At 41.0% G+C, this 22046-nt stretch overlaps 1 protein-coding gene across 1 annotated transcript; it reads right to left on the minus strand.

Moving 5' to 3' along the window:
* Positions 1-1238: 1238 nt before the first annotated feature.
* On the minus strand, positions 1239-12940 carry LOC133442027 (ras-related protein Rab-1B-like). Its single transcript, XM_061719906.1, has 6 exons — positions 12830-12940; positions 7840-7912; positions 7656-7751; positions 5743-5838; positions 5537-5668; positions 1239-1871 (listed from the first exon to the last, which is right to left on the minus strand). Exons 1-6 carry the CDS (start codon positions 12841-12843, stop codon positions 1623-1625), a joined length of 660 nt encoding a protein of 219 aa, XP_061575890.1. The 5' UTR covers positions 12844-12940; the 3' UTR covers positions 1239-1622.
* Positions 12941-22046: the final 9106 nt, after the last annotated feature.

Below are 22046 nucleotides of genomic sequence, written 5' to 3' on the forward strand. Positions count from 1 at the left end.
CACCAAATCAAAGAATAAGATAGAAGGAAAACCAGAGCCTTTCAAAACAGGAAAGTCCGATATCAGCTTCATTGTAACACATTTCTTTTATAAATAAATATCTATAATAGATTACATTTTTAATGCTCTCCTCCGTGTACATGTGGAAAAATTTGTGTGCCTTAATCTTTGTGTTAGAAACAAACAGACATGAAGATAAATAAATGATAAATGCAGCCAGATCGTGAAGAGGTCGTGCTTGTGGACTGATTTCATTTCCTCGTATCAGAGGTGTTTACTGTCCTCTAGCATCCTGATGAAGAAATTACCTCAACGGTGGTCATTTACTCTGCTGTAGTCGAAATAAGGTTCACAGATTAAATCAAAGAACCTACAAACTGTTTGTTTTTTTTGTCACCTGAAACTATCTTTGTCCTTTCAGAGCTTAAAAGTTACATATTAGTTTAGTTCCTGGTGTTTGAAGAGAAAAGATTTCTGTTGAAAAATTACAGATATGAATACCTTGTGCCCATCCATCCGTCCGTCTGTCAATCCATCCATCCATCCATCCATCCATCCATCCATCCATCCATCCATCCACCCACCCATCGATCCATCAATCCATCCATCCATCCATCCATCCATCCATATTCCTTTTTAGGGTCACGGGCATCTGCTTGAGCCTAAACCAGCTTTCTTCAGGTAAAACAGTTTTGCAAAACAAACTTTGCAAATTAGTTTGTTTACCAGCAAAAGAAATATGCAAAAGCTACACCTTACAGTAATGCAAACATTAAAATATCTGCTCTTCAACCAAACTGAGAAACATCCATATCACACTGTATTTCTGATATCTTTGCCTCCTTTGTTCCTTCACACCATCAAGCATTATACTGTAAGTTAAAGCATGAAAGATTCTAAATGAATCCATTAAAATAGACATCACTGGCTTCACATTGATGATTCTGGTACCTTTGTCACAAGTACAGATGTAAGTTCGCCTTTCTCCTGTTTAAGATTCACACTATTTCTGACAAAATTCAAACTTGCTGGATCGACAGATCCATTTTAGGGGACAACTATTTTCTATTAAAAATTGCAAGTCTTATTTCTTTACCTCTTTCTGCAAAGTCGTCATTTGGACATAATTAGAAAACATTGAATCTTATTGGGTGATCTGACCACATTATCTCCATATCAGACTCCAAAGAGATCTTTATTGTCACAAACAATGAACAAAACACAACAAATACTAGGAGATTAAATAAAATAAGTAACCATTGAGGGAAACTATAGTAGTCTGAAAAAAAAACAGTACAAATAAAAAGCAACTTTAACCGCTCATACATTTAAGTAATATCTAAATATACCAAGACATGTTTGTGATTCCACTTTACCATCGATGAAAATACAAGTTTAGTCATTTGGCTAAATTATTTAACTATTTGTTGTTTCCTGTTGTGTTTAGGAAAAGCATATAGATATTATAATAAATGCCTTTTAAAAAAAAAACTCAAAAATGTAATTTACTCAAGTTAAAGATTCTAAAACAGTATTTCTGTTTCAACTTAAATAATAAATAAGTCAAAAATGTGACCGTGTGTGAGTGTAAACACACACATTTAGTCCAGAAACTATCCGTCTCAGCAGCAGTTGCTGGTCTCTGGCGTTTGCTTCTCCCCTCCCAGCCACACGGGGGCGCTGTTGATCTTGGTGCTGGGCCCCGAGGCCCCTGAGGCCCCTGAGGCCCCTGAGGTCTGGCCCTGCATGCCGCCCTCGCTGGCCAGGCGCCGGTGGATCTCCGAGGCCATGGTGAGGAAGGCTCTCTCCACGTTGGCCGAGCTCTTGGCGCTCGTCTCCAGGAAGGGGATTTTCAGGGCCGAGCCCAAGTCCTGGGAGGGGAATACAGGCAGTACTGGAGTTGAGGGGGGATGAGGGGGATGAGGGGGGTGGCATCCCCCCCTGAAATAAAAACGGTCAAAATCATCCCCCCCTGTAAAACTGCCATCCCTCCTTTCCATCCATTATGTCATTTCATCAATGAATGTGGTTTTACTGCTATTTCAACATTTAGAGTCATCACCAGAAAAATATCACCAGAAAAATAACTTATTTGACAATTTTCATCTGTTTCAAGTACATTTTCACTTGAAATAAAGTAGAAAAATCTGCCAGTGGGACAAGATTTATCTTCTCATTACAAGCAAAAAAATCTTGTTCCACTGGCAGATTTTTCCACTTATTTCAAGTGAAAATCTACTTGAAACAGGTGAAAATTGTTGTTTTTTCCAGTGATGAGTCTTGTTTTAAGTGTAATGAGATTTTTTACTAAAATGAGGCATTTTAACTAGAAATAGGACAAATATTCTTATTTTGAGTTTTTGCAGTGATCCATTTTACTTATCCTGTGAAGGACAGAGTCATATTGATAAGTTCAGAAAAGTGTTTTTTATTGTTGTGTTTTGATGTATTTGATGTAAGCCCAGTGGATATTTAAAGCTTACAGAAGGCTGCATTTAACTGCTGCTATGTCATTCCTGCAGTATTTCTGCAGGTGTTTTGGTCACTGCTATTATTTGTAATATATTATATTATTTGTAATCAGCACAAATTATCTGTCCTCATATGATCAAATCCACCATCCCCCCTGATTTTTTTTTACAACTCGAGTACTGAGTACAGAGGGGCAGGGAGGGTTCAACAAATTAATTAAATACTATTTAATAATAATACTACTTGTGCAGAAGCTTTTCATAGTGTCTGAGAGTAAATATGAGTTAAGAGATGGATGCAGATTTTTGTTACCAAAAGCGATAAAAGAAGTTAAAAGAAGATGTATTTCTTTTAAAGGGGTCCAGCTGTGGAATAGTGTTGATCTCAAACTTAAGCAATGTACTTCCTTTGTTATGTTCAAAAAATCATTATGTGCATTTATATTTGGGAGTTATGGCTGTAATTGAAAAAAGGGGAAAAGAGACATGTATGTGTATGTATATGCATCTATGTGTGTACATGTATGTATGCAAGTGTATGTACAGTATATGTATGTATTATATGTTTGTTTTTTGTTTGTGTTTATGTTTGTTTTTTGCTCTTTTTTTCTTCACACTTGACACATGTATTGTGTAGCTTAAGTTGTGTAGTAGGCGGGCATTAATAAGCTCTGCTTCTGACTGAGCCTTTTTCAGTCAAATTGTAAAAAAAACTGTCTCTTCCTTGTTGCCTTGAAAGGTATATATGAGTGAAATAAACTTAAACTAAACTAAACTAAACTATTAAACCCTATTGTGAGAGCCATTTGTGTTACTTTGTCAAATGTGTTTATCTTGTGTTTTTGGTTCCGTCCACTAGGGGGAGCAGTGATACAGTCAATTGGGCCCGGTCTACTTAATCAAGGTGCAATCACACACAGGTGGCTGTGTTGAGGGAAAGGTTTTTTGACCGTGCGTGTGTTGAAGAAGTGAATATAGAAATAGCAGGCTGATATTTATGTTTGTTTATTTTTGGTTTACAAGTGACAAAGTGGCGGAACGGGAGGATCGTCTACCATATTCTATTAGAGCGATTATATTATCGCCCGTCCCAATCAATACAACTTGTTTTAAATATACAGTAATCCTATCATTTATGACTCTATTAGGATATGGAAACAATTGAGGAAACATTTCAAACTCAATCCAATGTCATTTCTGCTACCCCTCCTTCACACCCTCTGTTTTGGACAGGGCCTTTATTACCTGGAAGCAAATAGGGATTTGTAATGTGGGTAACCTACACATAGAAGGGACCTTTGCTTCTTTCCAACAACTTCAACAAAGATACAACTTGCCAAAGAATCAGTTTTTCAGGTACCTACAGGTCAGAGACTATGTTTAAACTTATCTTCCTAATTTTGAGAAAACCCGGACGAACTGGAGAGTTTATTTAATCTGCCCCCTAATCCACGTTACATAGTTTCACAATTATATAACACACTACAAAATATGTGCCGTCCTAAAATGGATAAGATAAAAAAAGAGTGGGAAAGAGAGACTGGAGCCTTGATACCTCCCAACGTGTGGGAGGATAATTTGGAGTACATTCATGAATGCTCCATCAACGCCTGACACTGTTTAATACAATTTAAAATCTTGCGCAGACTACATTATTCCAAGATGAAGTTGCATAAAATATTTCCTGAAGTCTCACCCTGGTGTGAGAAATGTGGGTCTGTGGAAGCTACTGTACCTTATTACGTAGCTATGCTCTCTGCCACAACATTCAAGACTACTGGTATGAAATATTTGAATTTTTTTCTGTAATTTTGGAGGTCCAAATAGAACCAGAGCCGATCTTAATAACCCTGGGAACATCTGTTGAGCTAAGTAAAATAACTATTGCACAGCAGCGTCTTCTGGCATATGGTATCATGTCAGCAAAGAAAGTGATCTGGTTAAACTGGAAAAAGAAAGAGGTGCCTCTTTCAAGCACTGGTTGACAGACTTGACAGACACCTTACATTTGGAAAGAATAAGATTTATTCTGAAAGATAAGTAGAAGGATTTTAATGAAATTTGGCAACGTCTGGTCTCTCATCTTGAAAAGGAATCTGACTGAAACCCTAGTTTAATGCACTCCTGGGGAGGGAGGGATAGGTATAGGTGAGAGTCTATGTATTGTTGTTGTGCCGTTTTATTTTGTTGTTTGTTTGGGTTTGATTTTGGTATTTGTTATTATTTTTTTGTTTTTGTCTCACTGTCAGTTTTGTACGGAGGAGTATTAGGGCCAGGCAGGAGAAAAATAAAAATAATATTGGAGAGGAGGAAGATTTTTTTTTCAATATGCACTTCGAGAAAAAAGTCGAATTGTCGAGAAAAAAGTCGAAATGTTGGGAAAAAAGTCAATATTTCGTGAATAGTTGAGTTGAAATTTTAAAGTTGAAATTTTGAGAAAAAAGGCGAAATTTCGACTTTTTTCTCGAAACTGTATTTCAACATTAATCTGGACATTATGACTTTTTTCTCGACATTTCGACTTTTTTCTCGAAGTGCACAATAAAAAAAAATATTCCCCTCTCAAATATATTTTCTCCTGCATGGCCCTAATACTCTTCCGTAGTTTTTTCAGGGATTGTGTTTGTGGAATTATTATTATTATCATTATTTTATTTATTTATTTTTTCTACTTTCTGTAAAAAAGGAAACATGATTGCCGACTGTCCATGCACTGTTTATTGACTGGTTTCCCAATAAACATATTTGAAACAAGTGACAAAGTGGCAATACCTGCATGAACACTGTAATTAATAAAAAGACATTGGGAACATTGGAAACAGTTTGTATTTGCACGCGTCATAAATTAACTCTAATCACAGCCAGGTAGTGGCTTTTTTGATAGGCAAATGGTCACTACACCTATTCATATTTTAAATAAATGTATTTTAATCCCAAATAAACTCATGCATTAGAAGTGAGGCAGGTGCTGAATGTGAAAATGAATTATTGATGTTGACATGGAAACTATCCCATCCCCAACATCTTGAATGGTACTTAGAGGAAGCCCTGCGTGCCCCCGTTACCTGAGCCGTGGCCGCGTCCACCACTTTCTTGGCGACGAGGTCAGACTTGTTTCCTACCAGCAGCCGGGACACGTTCTCGCAGGCGTAACGCTCGATCTCGTCCAGCCACTGCTTCACGTTGTTGAAGGATTCCTGGGGGAGAGAGCAGGTCAGAGAGCCCTGGGAGCTTCTGCTACCAACCCCAGACCCGTTAACGGAACACTGACCTGCTCCGTGACGTCATACACGATAATGATGCCGTGGGCGCCTCTGTAGTAGCTGGAGGTGATGGTTCGAAACCTCTCCTGTCCTGCTGTGTCCCACTGAGGAGTTCACACACACACACATGGTGTTAACCGACTCCACACCATCACACACAGCAGCTGTGTTTGAGTCTTCTTCTCGTTTATTCACTGAGTCACTGATTACATTTCCATGCAGTCAAAATTCGGGTTACGGTCAATATTCCAGTTACTGAAACATTCAGAATAAGTTTCCATGCGTGAGCAAACAGGGTTATCCCTGTATGCATGGTAATTGTAATCGTTTGGGAAATCTGGATCAAACCAGTGACGCACGGAGAACGTCATGACGCAATTCCCGTCATTTCCTCTTCTTCTTCCTGTATCCAAATCCAAAATAACAACAACAGCAGCACAGCGGATAATGAACCGCCCAGTAGAAGTCGTTTTGTTTCTCGACCTTGTAGTTCTCCTTTTTCAGCGTCTTCCAGCGGAGCTTGATCTGGTCTGGCGTTCATACATATCCTGCTTTGCGCAACTTTTCGCTCACCTTCTTGTAAATTTGTCTATCCCGGTACTTTCTACCGTCTACAAATGCCAAAACGTTCATATCTTTTATTACATTTATGAAGTGATTAGTCTCCTCCTAGTCTTACGTTTCTCCGTGTTTATAAGAACTTCCTGGACTCAAAAGACCAGGATTCCTTGAGAAACGAACATGCGCAGAAAACAAATTCATGTTCCTTTTGATGGGGATATCCCGTTAGGCGAATACATGACCCAATATTCGGGTTTTAAAAGGAGTAACCCAGGGGTCATTTTTGGTTATTCAAAGGGGGTTATTGGTGTTTACATGGCCGTGCGCAACTGGGTTATTGCTAATATTCCGGTTAGAAAAGGGTTATTGACTGCATGTAAACGTAGTTGATTATATTGTGATTAATTTAAGGACTAGCTTCAGGAGGGATGCTTCGTAACTATCCACCCAGCCATCCTGCATGTTAGCAGCTATCCATGCCGCCGGGAAAGGTACACACCAGATCTGAGGTGATGGACGGCACAAGTTTGCTGGTTGTGGTTGAGAAGACGTTGTAATTGATAACTATAAAAAAGGAGGAGGAGGTTTTTGTATATTCAAGTGAAGAGGACTATAAAAGGACAGCGGTTTTCTTCTGTGCAACATACCCCTGTTCAACCAAAGTGGTTCCAGGGCTGGTTCTGGTTCTGGTTCAGTGCTGAGTTTGGAACCCGGGCTTTCTGTTTCCACTGACAAAAAACTGGCTCCAGGCCGGAAAACCCGGTTCCAAGGTAGAACCAACTCTTTGCTGGGCTAGAGGAAAGAACCGCTTACGTCAGTGGAGGGGGCAGAGTTGTTAAGACCAACGGCAACAGCAAGACTGGGAGACGGAGACATTTTCAAATAAGAATGAATCTGGATGCAGCAAAGCATCATGGGAGGAGGAGGAGACAACCTGTCTTTTAGAGATGTGTCCACGGAGGAGCTACGTGGACCAAGTCCTGTTAGAGCAAATACCTAGATGTTGCTGCAACTTTCACGCAAACGCAGCAACGTAACTGACGTTTGCAGAGACGTAATGACGTGGCTCCCCTTAGCACCTGAGCTGTGGAAACACAAACTGGTTCTCAGCACTGAACCAGACCCAGCCCTGGAACCGGTTTGGTGTAAAATAGTATATAGCAGTAGCAGCAGGTCCACAGCAGAGCCTGAATGATCCACGGCTGGACGACACCGAGCTCAGTATCACAGAACATTATCACGCATAGAATCATGGGACAGTCTAGCCAGCCACGCCCCCACTGAGGAGTTATTGTGCTAAAATATTCTCAAACGGCAAGAAAATCAACATTAACAGCAATGCCACTGTGGAAATTCATACGATCTGCAGCTTCACGGTCTTCCCGTCCATGTCGACGGTCCTGATCTTGAAGTCGACTCCGATGGTGGAGATGTAGCTCTCGGTGTAGGTGTCGTCCTGAAGGGAGCAGCAAACTGTTAACGCCTGAACGCCGGCGTGTGTTTCTGTGTTTCTGTGCATCTGTGCGTGTTTCAGTAGTGCTTACCGCAAATCGCAGCAGCAGGCACGACTTCCCAACTCCAGAGTCGCCAATCAGGAGAAGCTTGAACAGGTAGTCACTGAAACACAACAGAGGAATTCAATTAAGTAAGGGATAATGCCCGACTTTGCTGAGGCAAACCGGTTCACGCCCCCGTGAAGTCCATATATTTATGTTAATGGACACCTTCAAGGGCATTATCCCGCTTATACCACGGTCACTTACCAAAAAACATAAATATTAAATCAGTTATTCATGCTTTAATGTGTTTTCAGTTGAAATCATTAGTTTTATAAGAAGGCACAGCTGAGCGGACTATTTAAATATAAGTTATAAATGTGATCTAACAAAGGTTTATTATTTGTTTATTAAAAAGGATCCCCATTAGCTGACGCCAAAACGACAGCTAGTCTTCCTGGGGTCCAAACGTTAACATGCAAACTCAAACATTACAGAGTCAATTCATAGAAATACAATTCTAAATAGAATCCCAAATAACAAATCACACTCAATCTAACAAAGGTAAAGGGCAAATATTAACCATTTATACTGTTTATACTGCTTGCAATTGGGATGAAGTAAACATCTATTGAGTATTTTCACATAAAAGTATTTGATTGTGAGGCATTAAAAACCACACCACAACACACAAACACTGGCTGAGTAACAACAATATGAACACCACACAAGGGTTAATCTCTCGTCTGCAGCCGTTGTAACCTGGTAAGTTACAAAGTCATGACTCAGTTTCCTTGGTAACACCTGAGGGTCTGACTAATACCTGGAACAATCACTACCATCCCATAAGGTCCTTAATGGACACAGTGTTGATTCTCCAGTAACTAGGACGGACCTGAGATACGACTTAGCAACGGGAGATATTTATATTTATTTATTTATGTTTCTCCGGTTTCTTTTCATTTTCTTTTCTCTCCTCTTCTGCATCCCAGTCATCAAAGTTGTAAAATTCACCAAATAAATTGAAAGAAATTACAAAATCCCTCGTGTCTCCGTCCTGCGGTAGCCGGCTCTTCTTCTCTGAATTTCCGTTGCCGTGGTTACCACCTGGCAGTTGATCCAGCGCAATGATATTAAAGATATCAGGCAATTTGACCGAACTTGTTTTCTACAAGCCTTGATTTTCTGCCAGCCAATCAGAATCGAGTATTCACACAGACCTTGGTATAAACGAAGATATTCACTATCGGTATCTCATCAAATTCATCTACAGCTAATGGTTGACAGAAAGGTAGAATTGATAGTCCACCTTTAATTCATTCATTTTAACTCATTCATTTTGTCATTCATGACAAAGTGTAACTGTCGCTGTGTAAACTCAGCCACATGAGCTCGTGCAGCCGGCCACGTCGCTCGCTGCGACTCTGCTCGGGTCCAGCTGCTGACCTTTGGGCCGGTGCTGAAAGACAGTTGAGAAATAGAGGCTTTTTTTTTGGTATCAAGTTGCAAACATGTTTATGTTTCTTGTGAAGAAGTTGGGCCCCTCCAACATCGGGGTTTGTTGAAATCCACACCCTCTGGGATTCATCTTCAGATGGCCATTTGAAGACTTTTGAGACTCTGGTGACACCATTTCACAGTGGTAGCGGTTCCTCCTGTTGCTTAAACCCTAAACCAAAATGCGATAATCTTGTGGTTGCATCTAAAATGGACATTTCTGAAGCAGTGGGTGGAGCAAACCACTGAACAAAACCCTTCGCACCTTCTCCACCACACCCTTGACCAGCAGCGTAACAAAGGAACTTCCCATCTGGAAATGAATTGCCCCACGTTTGAGAAGACAGGAGTGCGAGGCAGGAGTTTACAAAACAACTCATTTCATCTCAGAAGTCACTTTACTGCAAACACGCTGTTTCTTCTGTCAAAAGACAACCTGTAGCTATTTTTACCCCTTCTTTCAGAGAGGGTTACCCTACTGAATCCTTACTTCAGTCCCGTACTGAATAACATATTCCATTTGAGCACGAAGAGACTTCCAGCCCAGGATGGCAAAAGTTTACCTCCCCTGGTCTGGGAGTCACATGAGAAGCAATAGACGATCTCAAAGTAATAAATACATGGACTTATTTTCTCCATCACTTTGAGAGTGGTCATCATTTTTGCAGTATTGAAACAGTGAAAAAAGTGATATACTTAAAATCAAGCTATGTGATTGGTTTCATCCAGATTCATGAACGAAGATAGTTCGTTTTTATCAGGATAGCAAGGAAAATGTATGCCATGCTGCATAATTATACTGCTGATATATGAAATAACTAGGGATGTCCCGATACCATTTTTTTCACACCAAGTACGAGTACGATTATTTTAATTTGTGTACTCGCCGATACCGAGTACCGATCCTTCTACCACAAAAATAACTAGGCTAAAAATGCAATGAAAAATGCAATGAATTGGAAGACAGGTTTTATTTGGAAGGGGAATTAAATTTTAAACAAAACTCAGCCGGCTGGTCTTTCCTCCACGTTGTCTCATCGCAGGTTCATCAATTGAGCATGTGCGGTGCTTCACCTGAAGCCGTCCGTGTGAAACATAAACAATCAAATAGAATTTAAAAAACAGGCTAAGTGAAATGATGTTACACACTCTCGTACAGTAGGTGGCGGTATGCACTTTAAAGTTGGTTGAGATCCGCCAATAAAACAGAGAAGAAGAAGAACATAAATAATCCCATTACAGTCCCATTCTTACAGTCCGGTTAGCCGCTAGGCTAACCGTGGTGCGTGGTGGTGGGAGGAGAGTGGTGCCGTTTCAGGCAAGATAGTGACAATTAATGCAAGCGGAATGTCAGCAGCTTGGACATATTTCAAAATAAGGGACGACGACAGAAGCAAGACAGACTGCGGTCTGTAGGCACGGCTAACCGGCTAACGCGGCTAACCGGAATGTAACAATGGGATTCTTTATGTTGTAATGTGAGTTACGTGGAGTGTTTAATAAAGTTCCCTGTGAGTAAGGTTTGTCCAGTTTGTATCATTAGGAAGATAGTATTTACTGAAACATGGAACAGCTGGCTACAGCCACAGAGCTGCAGCTCTGCTGCTGCTGCTCAGCCAGGCTGCAGACTGACCCGGGGAGCCGCGGAGCGGCTAAACATCTCCCCCTAGTCGCACTAACCAGTAACTACAACAACAATGAAGTATCGGTGCCTGGTATCGGAGAATTTTTGCGAGTACGAGTACGAGTATATGAGGGCAGTATCGGCCCCGATACCGATACCAGTATCGGTATCGGGGCATCCATAGAAATAACAAAAAAAAATCATCATAAATGAAGTGTTATTATATATTGGAATCAAAAACTTAAAATTCTGTATTAAAACATGTTAGAAATAATTACTTTCCTTATAATTATGAATACATCATGTAAATTTACATATTTTTATTTAGTTGTTATGTTTTTTTAGAATATTTTGGTTATTATGAGGCTACAAAGGTCTCAGAAATTCATGTATCAAATATTATACATCAGGCATTAAAGGGTTAATGGAAGCATATACACACACACACACACACACACACACACACACACACACATATATATATATATATATATATATATATATATATATATATATATATATATATATAAAGCGAAATGTTTTGGTCCAAGCAGAGAACACCACAGTAAACGTATGTTTGAGGAAGAGTCAATGAAAAATACTGGAATCTATCAGATGAATATGACTTAAACCAGCCCAGTGCAGTCCCTTTAATCTGACCAGCACGTCCAAACACCGGTGATTCTTGTGGTTGATTGTATGAAATGAAGCACTGAAATCTAGCAGGACCTTCGTAAACACATGTCCACTGATGAATTAGTCCAAAAAAGGTTTCATAGTTGGTTTACTGGACTTTTTTACTGAGATAATTTTACAAATTGTGGCTCAAAATGGGGTATTTTTGGTCAACATTTAATGGCAGCAACATTAAAACACTGGGGGACACAGTGGTCAATACAGATAGATCGATTATGATTATATCCAATGCTAAACTGTTTATCAAACAAGAACCATGACAGGATAGTCATGATGGGACAGAGACAGCGAGGCGTGTTGGTGGTGTAGGTGAAACTGTTGTTGCTGTCAGCTCAAAGAGCTCAATACAGACATCTAAAGATCAATCAGGTTCCATAGTTTCAAAGCCGTTAGACGACATAACAGAGACGAATGTGAATCAGAGAATTTCAGTTTAGATGAAGCTCATGAAGTAATTACTACTCAGAGTTAAAGGAATACAAGGCTCCACAGAGCTGTGGCTCGTACTCAACCTGGCTACAGCACTGAAGAGAAACCTGGGGGTTGTCTTGTTCTCTGTTATTCATAAATAAGTAATGGAGGTCAAGCTTGAAGCCTCATCAAATGTGGTTAAGTTACAGATGATAATGTTTGCATTATGATCCGTAAACATCAATGTTTAAAGACTTGAAGGCTTTTTTTTTATCTTTCTCATTATTCATTGTGAGCTTCACTGGGTTGAAAATAACCTTCTGTTATTAAAACAATCATCATTTCTTTGTTTCACCTGAACAGAGTTAGGTTTGTGTTACAATTCAAAGGACTACAGTGTATATATATTTCTGATATATATTGAGTATTATCACCCGTATTAAGGTGGTCGTGGAAAGTGGAAAATAAAACGTTTATTGCTACAGCAGATGGTGCAGAGCTGAGCCGTAACCATGTCATGGAAAAAAAGCCACAAGAAGAGTTTCTGGGTCGGGTGAAGCTCTCAGATCGTCTTCCTCGCACGAACCTCCACAACAAAGCCGCTTATTGTATCTCTGGATGAACGTAAAACAGCAACAACGCGGGTTTGTGTGTACTTCCACTGCAGCGAACACATCAACAAACATGAAATGTGAACTTCTCCCCCCGACTGACCGCATCTGTAGCAAATACCAGTCAGTGTCTAACAGGAAATGAATATTTCCACCTCGTTTACGGAGAAACACAACAGCATGCAGAGGAAACACTCACTATTCAGGATTCATCCTGGGGTCGGGCCCTCGGCACGGCGAAATGTGCAGTTCCTGAGGGTGGAAAGAGTCAGATAATCTCTGACTCGGACGTCGTGTGGTGGTCCGACGAGCCTGGTTGTGTGTGAGTGTGTGTGTGAATGTGTGTGTGTGTGTGTGTCCTTTGGAGGGCAAAAGGCAGGATAAGCTGCAGGTACCTGATTATGAGCTGACTGAGGAGCTGACGGGTTCAGATGCATTATTTATTAATAAAGATCAGCTCAGGTTACACTGAGGACAGCACCTGTACACCTGAAACACACACTCACACACACACACACACACACACACACACACACACACACACACACACACACACACACACACACACACACACACACACACACACACACACACACTGCTTCATCAGACAAAATTCTTATTCTCTATTTCAAGCAACATCTGTTTAACTGAAAGCTAACCGCTGCCCCATCAGGGGACCTTTCCGTGCAGCGTTGTTGCCGCCGTTGCCATGGTGACGTGCACTGCCGTGTCTTCCAGCCTCTGACATCACCTGATATGATCTTTTCGAGTGCCATGCGTCAGCTGGCCAGTTGGGGCATTGACTCTCCAAACAAACAAGCAAGAAGTACGGTAAAAGTTCGGTGTCACCAGAGGTGATGGGATGTTTTTCTTTTCTTCTCTCCCAGATCTCAGCGTTGTAGCGTCACAGTTAGTGTTGTTTCTGTCAGCCTGTTTCAATTTTAGTTTTAGTCTAGTCTTTGGGTCAAGCTATCATTTTAGTTTTTATTAGTTTTAGTCACGTTCATTGTCCTTTTAGTCGTGTCAAGTTTCAGTCAACTAAAAGTCTGAGCATTTTAGTCCTATTTTAGTCAGAATTGTCCAGGACCATTTTAGTCTCGTTTTAGTCAAAGATTGTATTTAGCCAAACCCATTTTACAATTCAAACAAGGTTATCTTATTATTAGGGCCCGAGCACTTACAGTGCGAAGGCCCTATTGTATCTGTAGGAAATATTCTTCTTCTTATTTTTCTTCTGACGAAAGGAGGGACTCTTTGCCCCTCACCAAATTTTGCACGCAAGCCAGGCCAGGCGAAAAATTTGATATTTAATGGTTTGCATTAATGGGCGTGGCAATATGGCTCAACAGCGCCCCCTTGAAAACTTTGTGCGTCAAGCCCCACAATACGGTTTGACGTACATGCACAAAAATCGTTACATACCTGTATCATGTCGCAACTTAAAGAAAAGTCTCCTGGCGCCATGGCCGAAACCGAACAGGAAGTCGGCCATTTTGAATTAATCGTGTCATTTTGGCGAAATTTATGTCATTCCTTCGGCAGTTAATACGGCCCGAACCGTAACGTGCACCCAGGTGTGTTATACATCAAAATGTGCGTCTCCATCCTGCGACAACACGCATTACTTTTCTCTTTCAAAAGCATTACCGTGGCGACGCTAGACGCCAAAAAGCGCGCCCACCCTTCATCTGGTTGGTTCAGACAGAAAAAACTTTGTGCCTCAAGCCCCACAATACGGTTTGAGGAACATGAACGAAAATCGGTATACACCTGTATCATGTGGCAACTAAAAGAAAAGTCTCTTGGCGCCATGGCCGAAACCGAACAGGAAGTCGGCCATTTTGAACATTTTGAATTAATCGCGGAATTTTGGCGCAATTTATGCCATTCCTTCGGCAGTTAATACGGCCCGAACCGTAACGTGCACCCAGGTGTGTTATACATCAAAATATGCGTTTCCATCCTGCGATTACGCGCATTACTTTTCTCTTTCAAAAGCGTTACCGTGGCGACGCTAGACGCCAAAAAGCACGCCTCCCCTTCATCTGATTGGTCCATATTTGATAGTTCCCCAAAACTCACCAAATTTTGCACACAAGCCAGGCCTGGTGATAAATTTGATATTTCATGGTTTGCATTAATGGGCGTGGCCTAACGGCTCAACAGCGCCCCCTAGAATACTTTTCTCTGCCATAACTTTTGAATGGTTTGACATAGAGAGTCGTGGGTGGTGTCATTTCTGGTATGCTTATGGGGGACAGTGGCCATGAGTGCGAGGGCCCGTTCATCGCTGCTTGCAGCTTTAATTTGAGTTTACAACTTTTTTATTTTTCCGCATTTCTCCCCACCTTTTTCTTTTTTCGACGACACATTGGGGTTTTTTTTTCCACGTCTATGTAGGAAAGTATCCAAAGATGGTCTCTTCTTCTTCTTCTCCCAGCCCCAGAGCAGATCCCCGCGTGGCCGGCCATCGGCCCCTTTCTCTATGTAACTTTGTTTTTAATGGACGTGAACCTAGATCTCTGCGTTAACTGCATCAGCCTCTAACTCTGCAGCTGCATCTTCTGGATCTGATTCCCCGCTGCAGCGACTGGGATTGAGGACTAACGTCACCCAGCAGAACTAAACCAGAGAAACTACTGAAAACATGGACATTAAGGATCTTTGTTAGAACATTTCGTCTCGTTTTGGTCAATGAAAATGAAGACACGTTTTAGCAGAGTTTTTGTTTTTTAATCTACATTTTAGTCTTGTTTTTATTCTTCTACGACATTGTATTATATATTTAATTATCGTTATCGTCACATGGCCAGCATTTTCGCTGCGTCTCGTCTCATTTTCCTCAGGTGATAAAGGTTCGTTGACGATATTTATTCATAATTTTCGTTGACCAAAGCAACTTTAGTCACAGTCATACGGAGATCTGAATGTAGCCTGCAGTCATGCTTGGGGATTTTCAGGAGATGGGTTTGGGTTCAGAACCTTGGAGAGAGTCGGGGCCTATCAGGGACCAGCTCCACCCCTGCAGCCAGACCCGTCTAACTCTCCGGAGCTCCAAGAGCCGCCACCCCGGCCCGGCTGACTCCGGCAGAGCCCCTAATTGATCCATAAATTAACTAATAGCCAGAACAACAAGCCTGGTGCTCGGTCGGAGCCACAGATTGGACTCTTAAGGCGGAACCAGCTCCTAGTGGTCACTTGAGGAACTGCAGAACCGTTGATGGTGAGATGTTATTTATGGAGGGGCAGTGCCCACGTGACACGATGGAAACCTTAACCAAGGAGTGATAAAATGTGCAACACTTAAAGGTGAATAATTTTCCAACACTAACGGTGTGTTTTGAACTCTTTTTTTTTTTTTTTTTTCAAATTCAGTTTATTGATTTTCTCTCAAATAACCAACATACAAAACATTCATAACAACAAACCCAACCGCCCCCTCCAAGGTCCTCAGCAAAAGTACTCGACAGAAAATATGTGAATACATAAAATAACTAGTAATAATAATCAAAAGTAAAGAATAAAACAAAATAAAGAAAATAAAAGGATTTAACTCAAGGGGAAAAAAAGAAAAAAAAAGATGCAGGTGTTAATACATATATACATACAATACAATACATTTGTCAATTGCAATTACAATTTTATTTTTTGTATAATTTGTATCTTTGTATAATTTGTATAATCTTTTGTATATTTTTTGTATAATTGCCCTGTAAAATTGTAAATAGGTTATGTTTATTTTTATTCAGAACTGTCCCTTTTTCTTTTCTTTTCTTTTCCCTCTCTACCTCAAACTGCTGCACCTTAAATGTTTATACTGTTTATTCTGTATCATAGAAATACCACATTTGTTTTATTGTTTATTTTATTTTATCACCTAGTATTAGAAAAACTAACATACATTCTAAGAGGTAAAGTTGAAACATTTAATGACATGTGGTCACCCTTTTTACATTTTATGGACAATCTGCCCAATGATTCTCATGAACAAAGATTAGATTAATTAATGAATTGCTGTTTATTTTCAATGCCCCTTTTCTTGTGACTTTGCTGTTCTTATACAGGAAATGGGCTAATTCAGAATCAGAATCAGAATCAGAATCATCTTTATTGGCCAGGTTCGAACATTGTCCAAGAAGGAATTTGACTCCGGTAGTTTCGCTCTTTGGTGTGAATACTTTTTTTTTAACCACTGAGTGGAATTAGGACTCTGAACATCCTTCCACTTCAAGGCTATTACTCTTTTGACTTGTAACAAACAAGAATCTATGAGCTTTCTTATGTGTTTTGAACTTTTAACTCAAACTAGTGCCCTGAATTAGAGAAGGAAGTTGTTGAACTAATACTTAACGCATCCCTCCCACCTTTATCTTTTTGCTTCCTTTCAACATCCTTGTTCAGGTTACTTGATTTCTATTCTTTCTTTTGTTCCTTTCCCCCATTTTTCTTATCACATTTCTTCATCTCTGCTTTTATCCCCCCCCCCCGATGCCTCTGCCGATGCCTCCTTTCTTAAATCGAGTGTTTGCTTTTTCAGTCAGTAGCCTGATCTCTTCTTGTCTCCTTAGTTTTCCTCTCATCACCTGGTTTTGTCTCCTTTCTTTCTTTTCCCTCCCCGTCTTTCTTCGCACTTCTTGTCACTCCTCTTATCTTAGTCTTTCTCTTTGTTATGTCTGCTCTTTCCTTTCTGCTCCCCCCGTATGTTTCTTTTCCCCTCCTCACCTGTAATCACTGGTCCTTGTTTTCCGTCATGTCGTCATGTTCCCTTGTTTATCCTTCTCTACCTTTCCTTTCCTTATTTCTTCTCTCAGGTCCATATTTCTTTCCTGCCTCCTTTCTCCCCTCCTTCTCATCACCCCTCATGTTTTCCTTCACCCCTACTCTATTTTCTGACTCTCCTCTATTTTTAAACTTCTCCTCCTCCTCTTTTTTTAAAGAAGTGGACGGAGAACAAAGTGAAAGTAGTGCAGTTTTTATTCACCGCCGACTCTGGCGAGTGACCCCCTGGTCACGGGAACGAGCCGAGAGCAGGGGATTGTGGGACATGTTATGGCTGAGCAGCTGTGATGGGGTCAGGGGTCGGCAGCCCTGACGACGGTCGGTTGCCGGGACAGAGGCGGTGGCGTGGTGGTTGCTAGGGCACCAGTGGGCTTCGCCCTGCTCCCGGTGGAGCACAGAGATGGGAAAACTGGGGGAAGGGACCCAGAGAAAGAGAAGAAATAAAAAGAAATAAACAAAGAGAGAAGGTTAAAAAGCAAGACGAAGGGTGGGAACACGAGGGAAGAAAGGAAGAAAAAAGCAAGACAGACAGGGGAATGAAGAAAATACAGGTTGATGTTTAAGCTTTCTTATAATTCTAAGATATCACAAAAAATGGGAAACTAAAGGTTTTCTGAAGTACGGGAGGATGAATCAGTGATGTTAACATCTGCTCTTTTAACATTAAAGAAAGATTCTTTATTTCTTTATTCAGTTTCTGTTTTACTAAATGTCATTTAGTGAAAATGATTAATGACTGAAGCCGTTCAGTGTCCAATTTCATCTTTTTGGTCAGGGTCAGAAAAAAGGTTCAGATACCGTATAAAATGTTCTTGTGTGATTTTTACACCGTTTAGCGTTTAAAGTAGCGCAAAATAACTCATAATACCTGCAGGTTTTAGGTCAGAGGGTCCTCGGAGATGCTTTTTTAAAACACAGTTATGTTTTAAATCAATACAGAGGAATGTCTACAGTTTCCAACTCAGAGGGTTCCCCTGGCGGCGCTTGAAGACGCTCCCTGAGAACTATTTCTGTTTGCCCTCTTGTTTTCTCTTCCATCACAACCTCCTTGAGTGTCTTCGTCAAACTGGTACCTTTGGCCTTTCTTTGCCACGGTTCGCTAGCAAAAGGGGCGCTTAGAAAACTGCAGCAGTCAACGTCGTTGAACTGGGAATTCCTTCAGTGAGCTCCACATCTGCAGCTTTACTATAAAAGAGTTCCAAGAGTGCTTAAAGCAACATCTCTTTGTTAATCTGGCTAGTTTGCCGACACTGTTCAGTTCCAGGTAGGTTTATTTAGTAAAACAAATCTATAGAGGGAACCAGTATTGAGAGAAACAGGCTTTTGCTTTTTCATGCCACCTCTGGACACCATTCACAGCCTGGTGTCGTAAACTAGTTTGTTAAAGCACAAAGAGTCATGCCGAGTGTTGCTATTACTCATTCTGAGCTCTGGTGCATCATTGTAGACCATTGTATACCAATCGAGACCGTTGTACACCATTGTAGACCATTGTAGACCATTTTAGACCATTGTAGTGCATTTTACACCATTGTAGACCATTTTAGATCACTGTAGCCATTGTAGACTGTTGTACACCATTGTAGACCATTTTAGACCATTGTAGCCATTCTAGACCATTTTAGACCGTTGTCGATCATTGTAGACCATTTCAGACTATTGTAGCCATTGTAGACCATTTTAGACCATTGTCGACCATTGTAGACCGTTGTAGATCATTGTAGTCCATTTCAGACCATTGTAGCCATTCTAGACCATTTTAGACCATTGTGGACCACTGTAGAGCATTTTACACCATTGTAGACCATTTTAGACCATTGTAGCCATTGTAGGCCGTTGTACACCACTGTAGACCATTTTAGACCATTGTAGACTATTTAAGATGATTGTAGACCATTTTAGACCATTGTAGCCATTGTAGACTGTTGTACACCATTGTAGACCATTGTAGACCATTTTAGACCATTGTAGACCATTTTAGCACATTGTAGACCATTGTCGACCATTGTAGCCGTTGTAGATCATTGTAGACCGTTGTAGATCATTGTAGACCATTTCAGACCATTGTAGCCATTCTAGACCATTTTAGACCATTGTGGACCACTGTAGACCATTTTAGACCATTATAGACCATTGTAGATCATTTCAAACCACTCTAGCTCATTGTAGACCGTTGTACATCATTGTAGACCATTGTAGGCTATAGTAGACCACTGTGGACCATTGTAGACCATTGTAGGCTTTTGTAGACCATGACCTGTGAAGAAACAACAGCCTGCTCCCGGGTCTTTTAAATCATAGGACTCCAGATCCTTGGGACTTTACACAGACATTCTCTTGGTTGAAGAATTGATTTCAAGATACCAACTGTTAGTTTCAAAAGACTCAAATTACCTTCAGGTCCTTCTGGATCGTTAGGAACCAGCCGGAGCCCTCGGATGCCCTCGGGAGCCCTCGGGAGCCCTCGGGAGCCCTCGGGTCATCAGGTTTGGGTCATCAGGATCGGGTCTGCTTTCTGTTCCCAGGGTTCAATTGATTAACGTGCAGATGTACAAACTATAGTTTGCACTTTGTCCTCAAGTTACTTCCAACGTGGATCTCGTGTGAGACTGTGTGAGACTGTGTTCGTCTATGCGAGTCTGGGTACGAGTGTGTGTGTGTGTGTGTGTGTGTGTGTGTGTGTGTGTGTGTGTGTGTGTGTGTGTGTGCACGTGGTCATTGGATGGAGTTAAACCGGTCATTGTTCTGATCAATGAGCATCCCAGGAGACCTGAGGGAGTCGGGATAAATAGGTGCTTTTCACTATTCACCCTTATTTTACCCCGAACCCTGACTGCAGCATGTATGTGTGTGTGTAGCCTGTGTGTGTGTGTGTGGAGTGGGGGGGGGGGCAGATACTTATGTGAAAACATACTTTGATAAAAATACGGATTCACTCAAGTAAAAGTAAGAAAGTCTGAAGCACATGTTCTTCTTAAATACACTATTTGTTTACGTGGTGTCATCATCCATTGGGGTTGAAAAACGTAACAATTTTGATAATATAAGGAGCAGAAAGTACAGGTTTTTGTGTTTAAATGTTGGGACTAAAAGTAAAAAGTCTTCAGAAGGATAAATACTCAAGAGAGAAAGAGAGAGAGGGAAATGCAGGGAAGCCCCAAGTCCCACTGGGAAACAGATCATTAATTTAATTGAAAGCCAGATGAAGGCTCCTTTGTGAGCAAACAATCCAATACAGAGGCAGAGCTAAACAGAGAGCCGGCGGTACATTCTTCAGCGTGTGCGGCACTGTCCTTTAGAAATTAACGTTATTAAACTGAGTCATGGCCTAATCTCATCGGGGATCTGCCGTTGCTTAAACGCTCAGCGCTGAGTTTCCTCCTTTCTACAACCGCTGCTTCAAGACAAAAACAAAAACACGGCTCGTCACGATGCCGGCGTGAAAGGATCCTGCACGCGCTCCGGGTCAGTCTAAGGCCTCATTCAGACCCCGCATTTGGACCCAAATGGATGATGGGTGATCAGGTTTGTTTGTTTTTTTCCCTTAGTCACAAACAACACAGAGGAGAACTAAATCACCATCATTCTCAGACATAAATACATAGAAATGAAATCAAATAAAACACCTTCATAAACAATACCTGCCTGAAATGACCTTATCTTGAAATTCTTGACCACTTTTCACCTTTATTGTGATAGGGTTTACACTACCTGTAATTATATTCAAACTTCATTCTGTTCCTTTCCAAATGTCAAATCATCATTCATTAAATTTTAAAAGATATTGTTTCAACTGAAACTTAAACCCATCTTTATGGGTTGATCCCATAAATGCTCATGGCATTTCAGCTCACAAACATCGGGTGTTATTCCAGTATATAATCAAAACATGAAAGTGTGTAAGGTTGTTTCTGTCCGGGGTCTACACCTGTCTTACACCTGTAATGAGCCTCTAGAAGTTCACATTTTAGTTCTGTGATAGCAATATTTAAATGCTGTACACGTTGTCCTGAAGGGAATGAGTTTGCTGCTTCATCTTGTTGTTTCTGGCGTCTTTTATTTTCTTCTTTCAGACGCATCACATGGGTACCCTTAGTGGTTCACACCGTCGGCTCACTGCAAGAAGGTTCCTGGTTCGCTGGTTCCTGGTTCACCTCCTGAGCCCGAGTCTTCCTATTGGCACTTTTACACTAGTACCTACTAGTACCTACTCAGCCCGACTCGACTCGCCTTGCCCTCGTTTCTTTTCGATGCCCAGATGAGAAGTAGGCGGGTTAGAGAGAAGCTGCTGTGACGTATTTGATTGTGTATCTAAACGAAGAAGACAACAACACTAAAGATGTAGAACCTGGAGGAGATGATAGATGTGCTGCTGGGTCTGTGGCTTCTGTTTAATATCAAGTTAAAAAATGAGAGTGAAAGAAGCTTAAAGCGGCAACGCTTTTTTTTTTGTTTGTTTGTCTCGGCGCTGCTGAAAAGTCAGTTGGTAGCCGCGAGCAGCTATGAAGTGACAGAGCTCCTTGTAGATCTGGTCCTTCCTTATCGTCCATCTAGATCCCTTTTTAATTCTCTCCTCAGCCACCAGGCTTATGAACATCTGCACCTCAGAGTTGGATCACCAAACAGACTTTTGCACT

Source organism: Cololabis saira, chromosome 4 (assembly GCF_033807715.1).
Source record: "Cololabis saira isolate AMF1-May2022 chromosome 4, fColSai1.1, whole genome shotgun sequence".
Taxonomy (NCBI): domain Eukaryota; kingdom Metazoa; phylum Chordata; class Actinopteri; order Beloniformes; family Belonidae; genus Cololabis; species Cololabis saira.

Excerpts from the sequence above, each read along its gene's own strand:
- LOC133442027 (XM_061719906.1), bottom strand. Across the intron at positions 7,752-7,839 it reads GCCTGCTGCTGCGATTTGCG|GACGACACCTACACCGAGAG; the intron begins GTAAGCACTACT and ends TGCTCCCTTCAG. Across the intron at positions 5,669-5,742 it reads TGTATGACGTCACGGAGCAG|GAATCCTTCAACAACGTGAA; the intron begins GTCAGTGTTCCG and ends TCTCTCCCCCAG.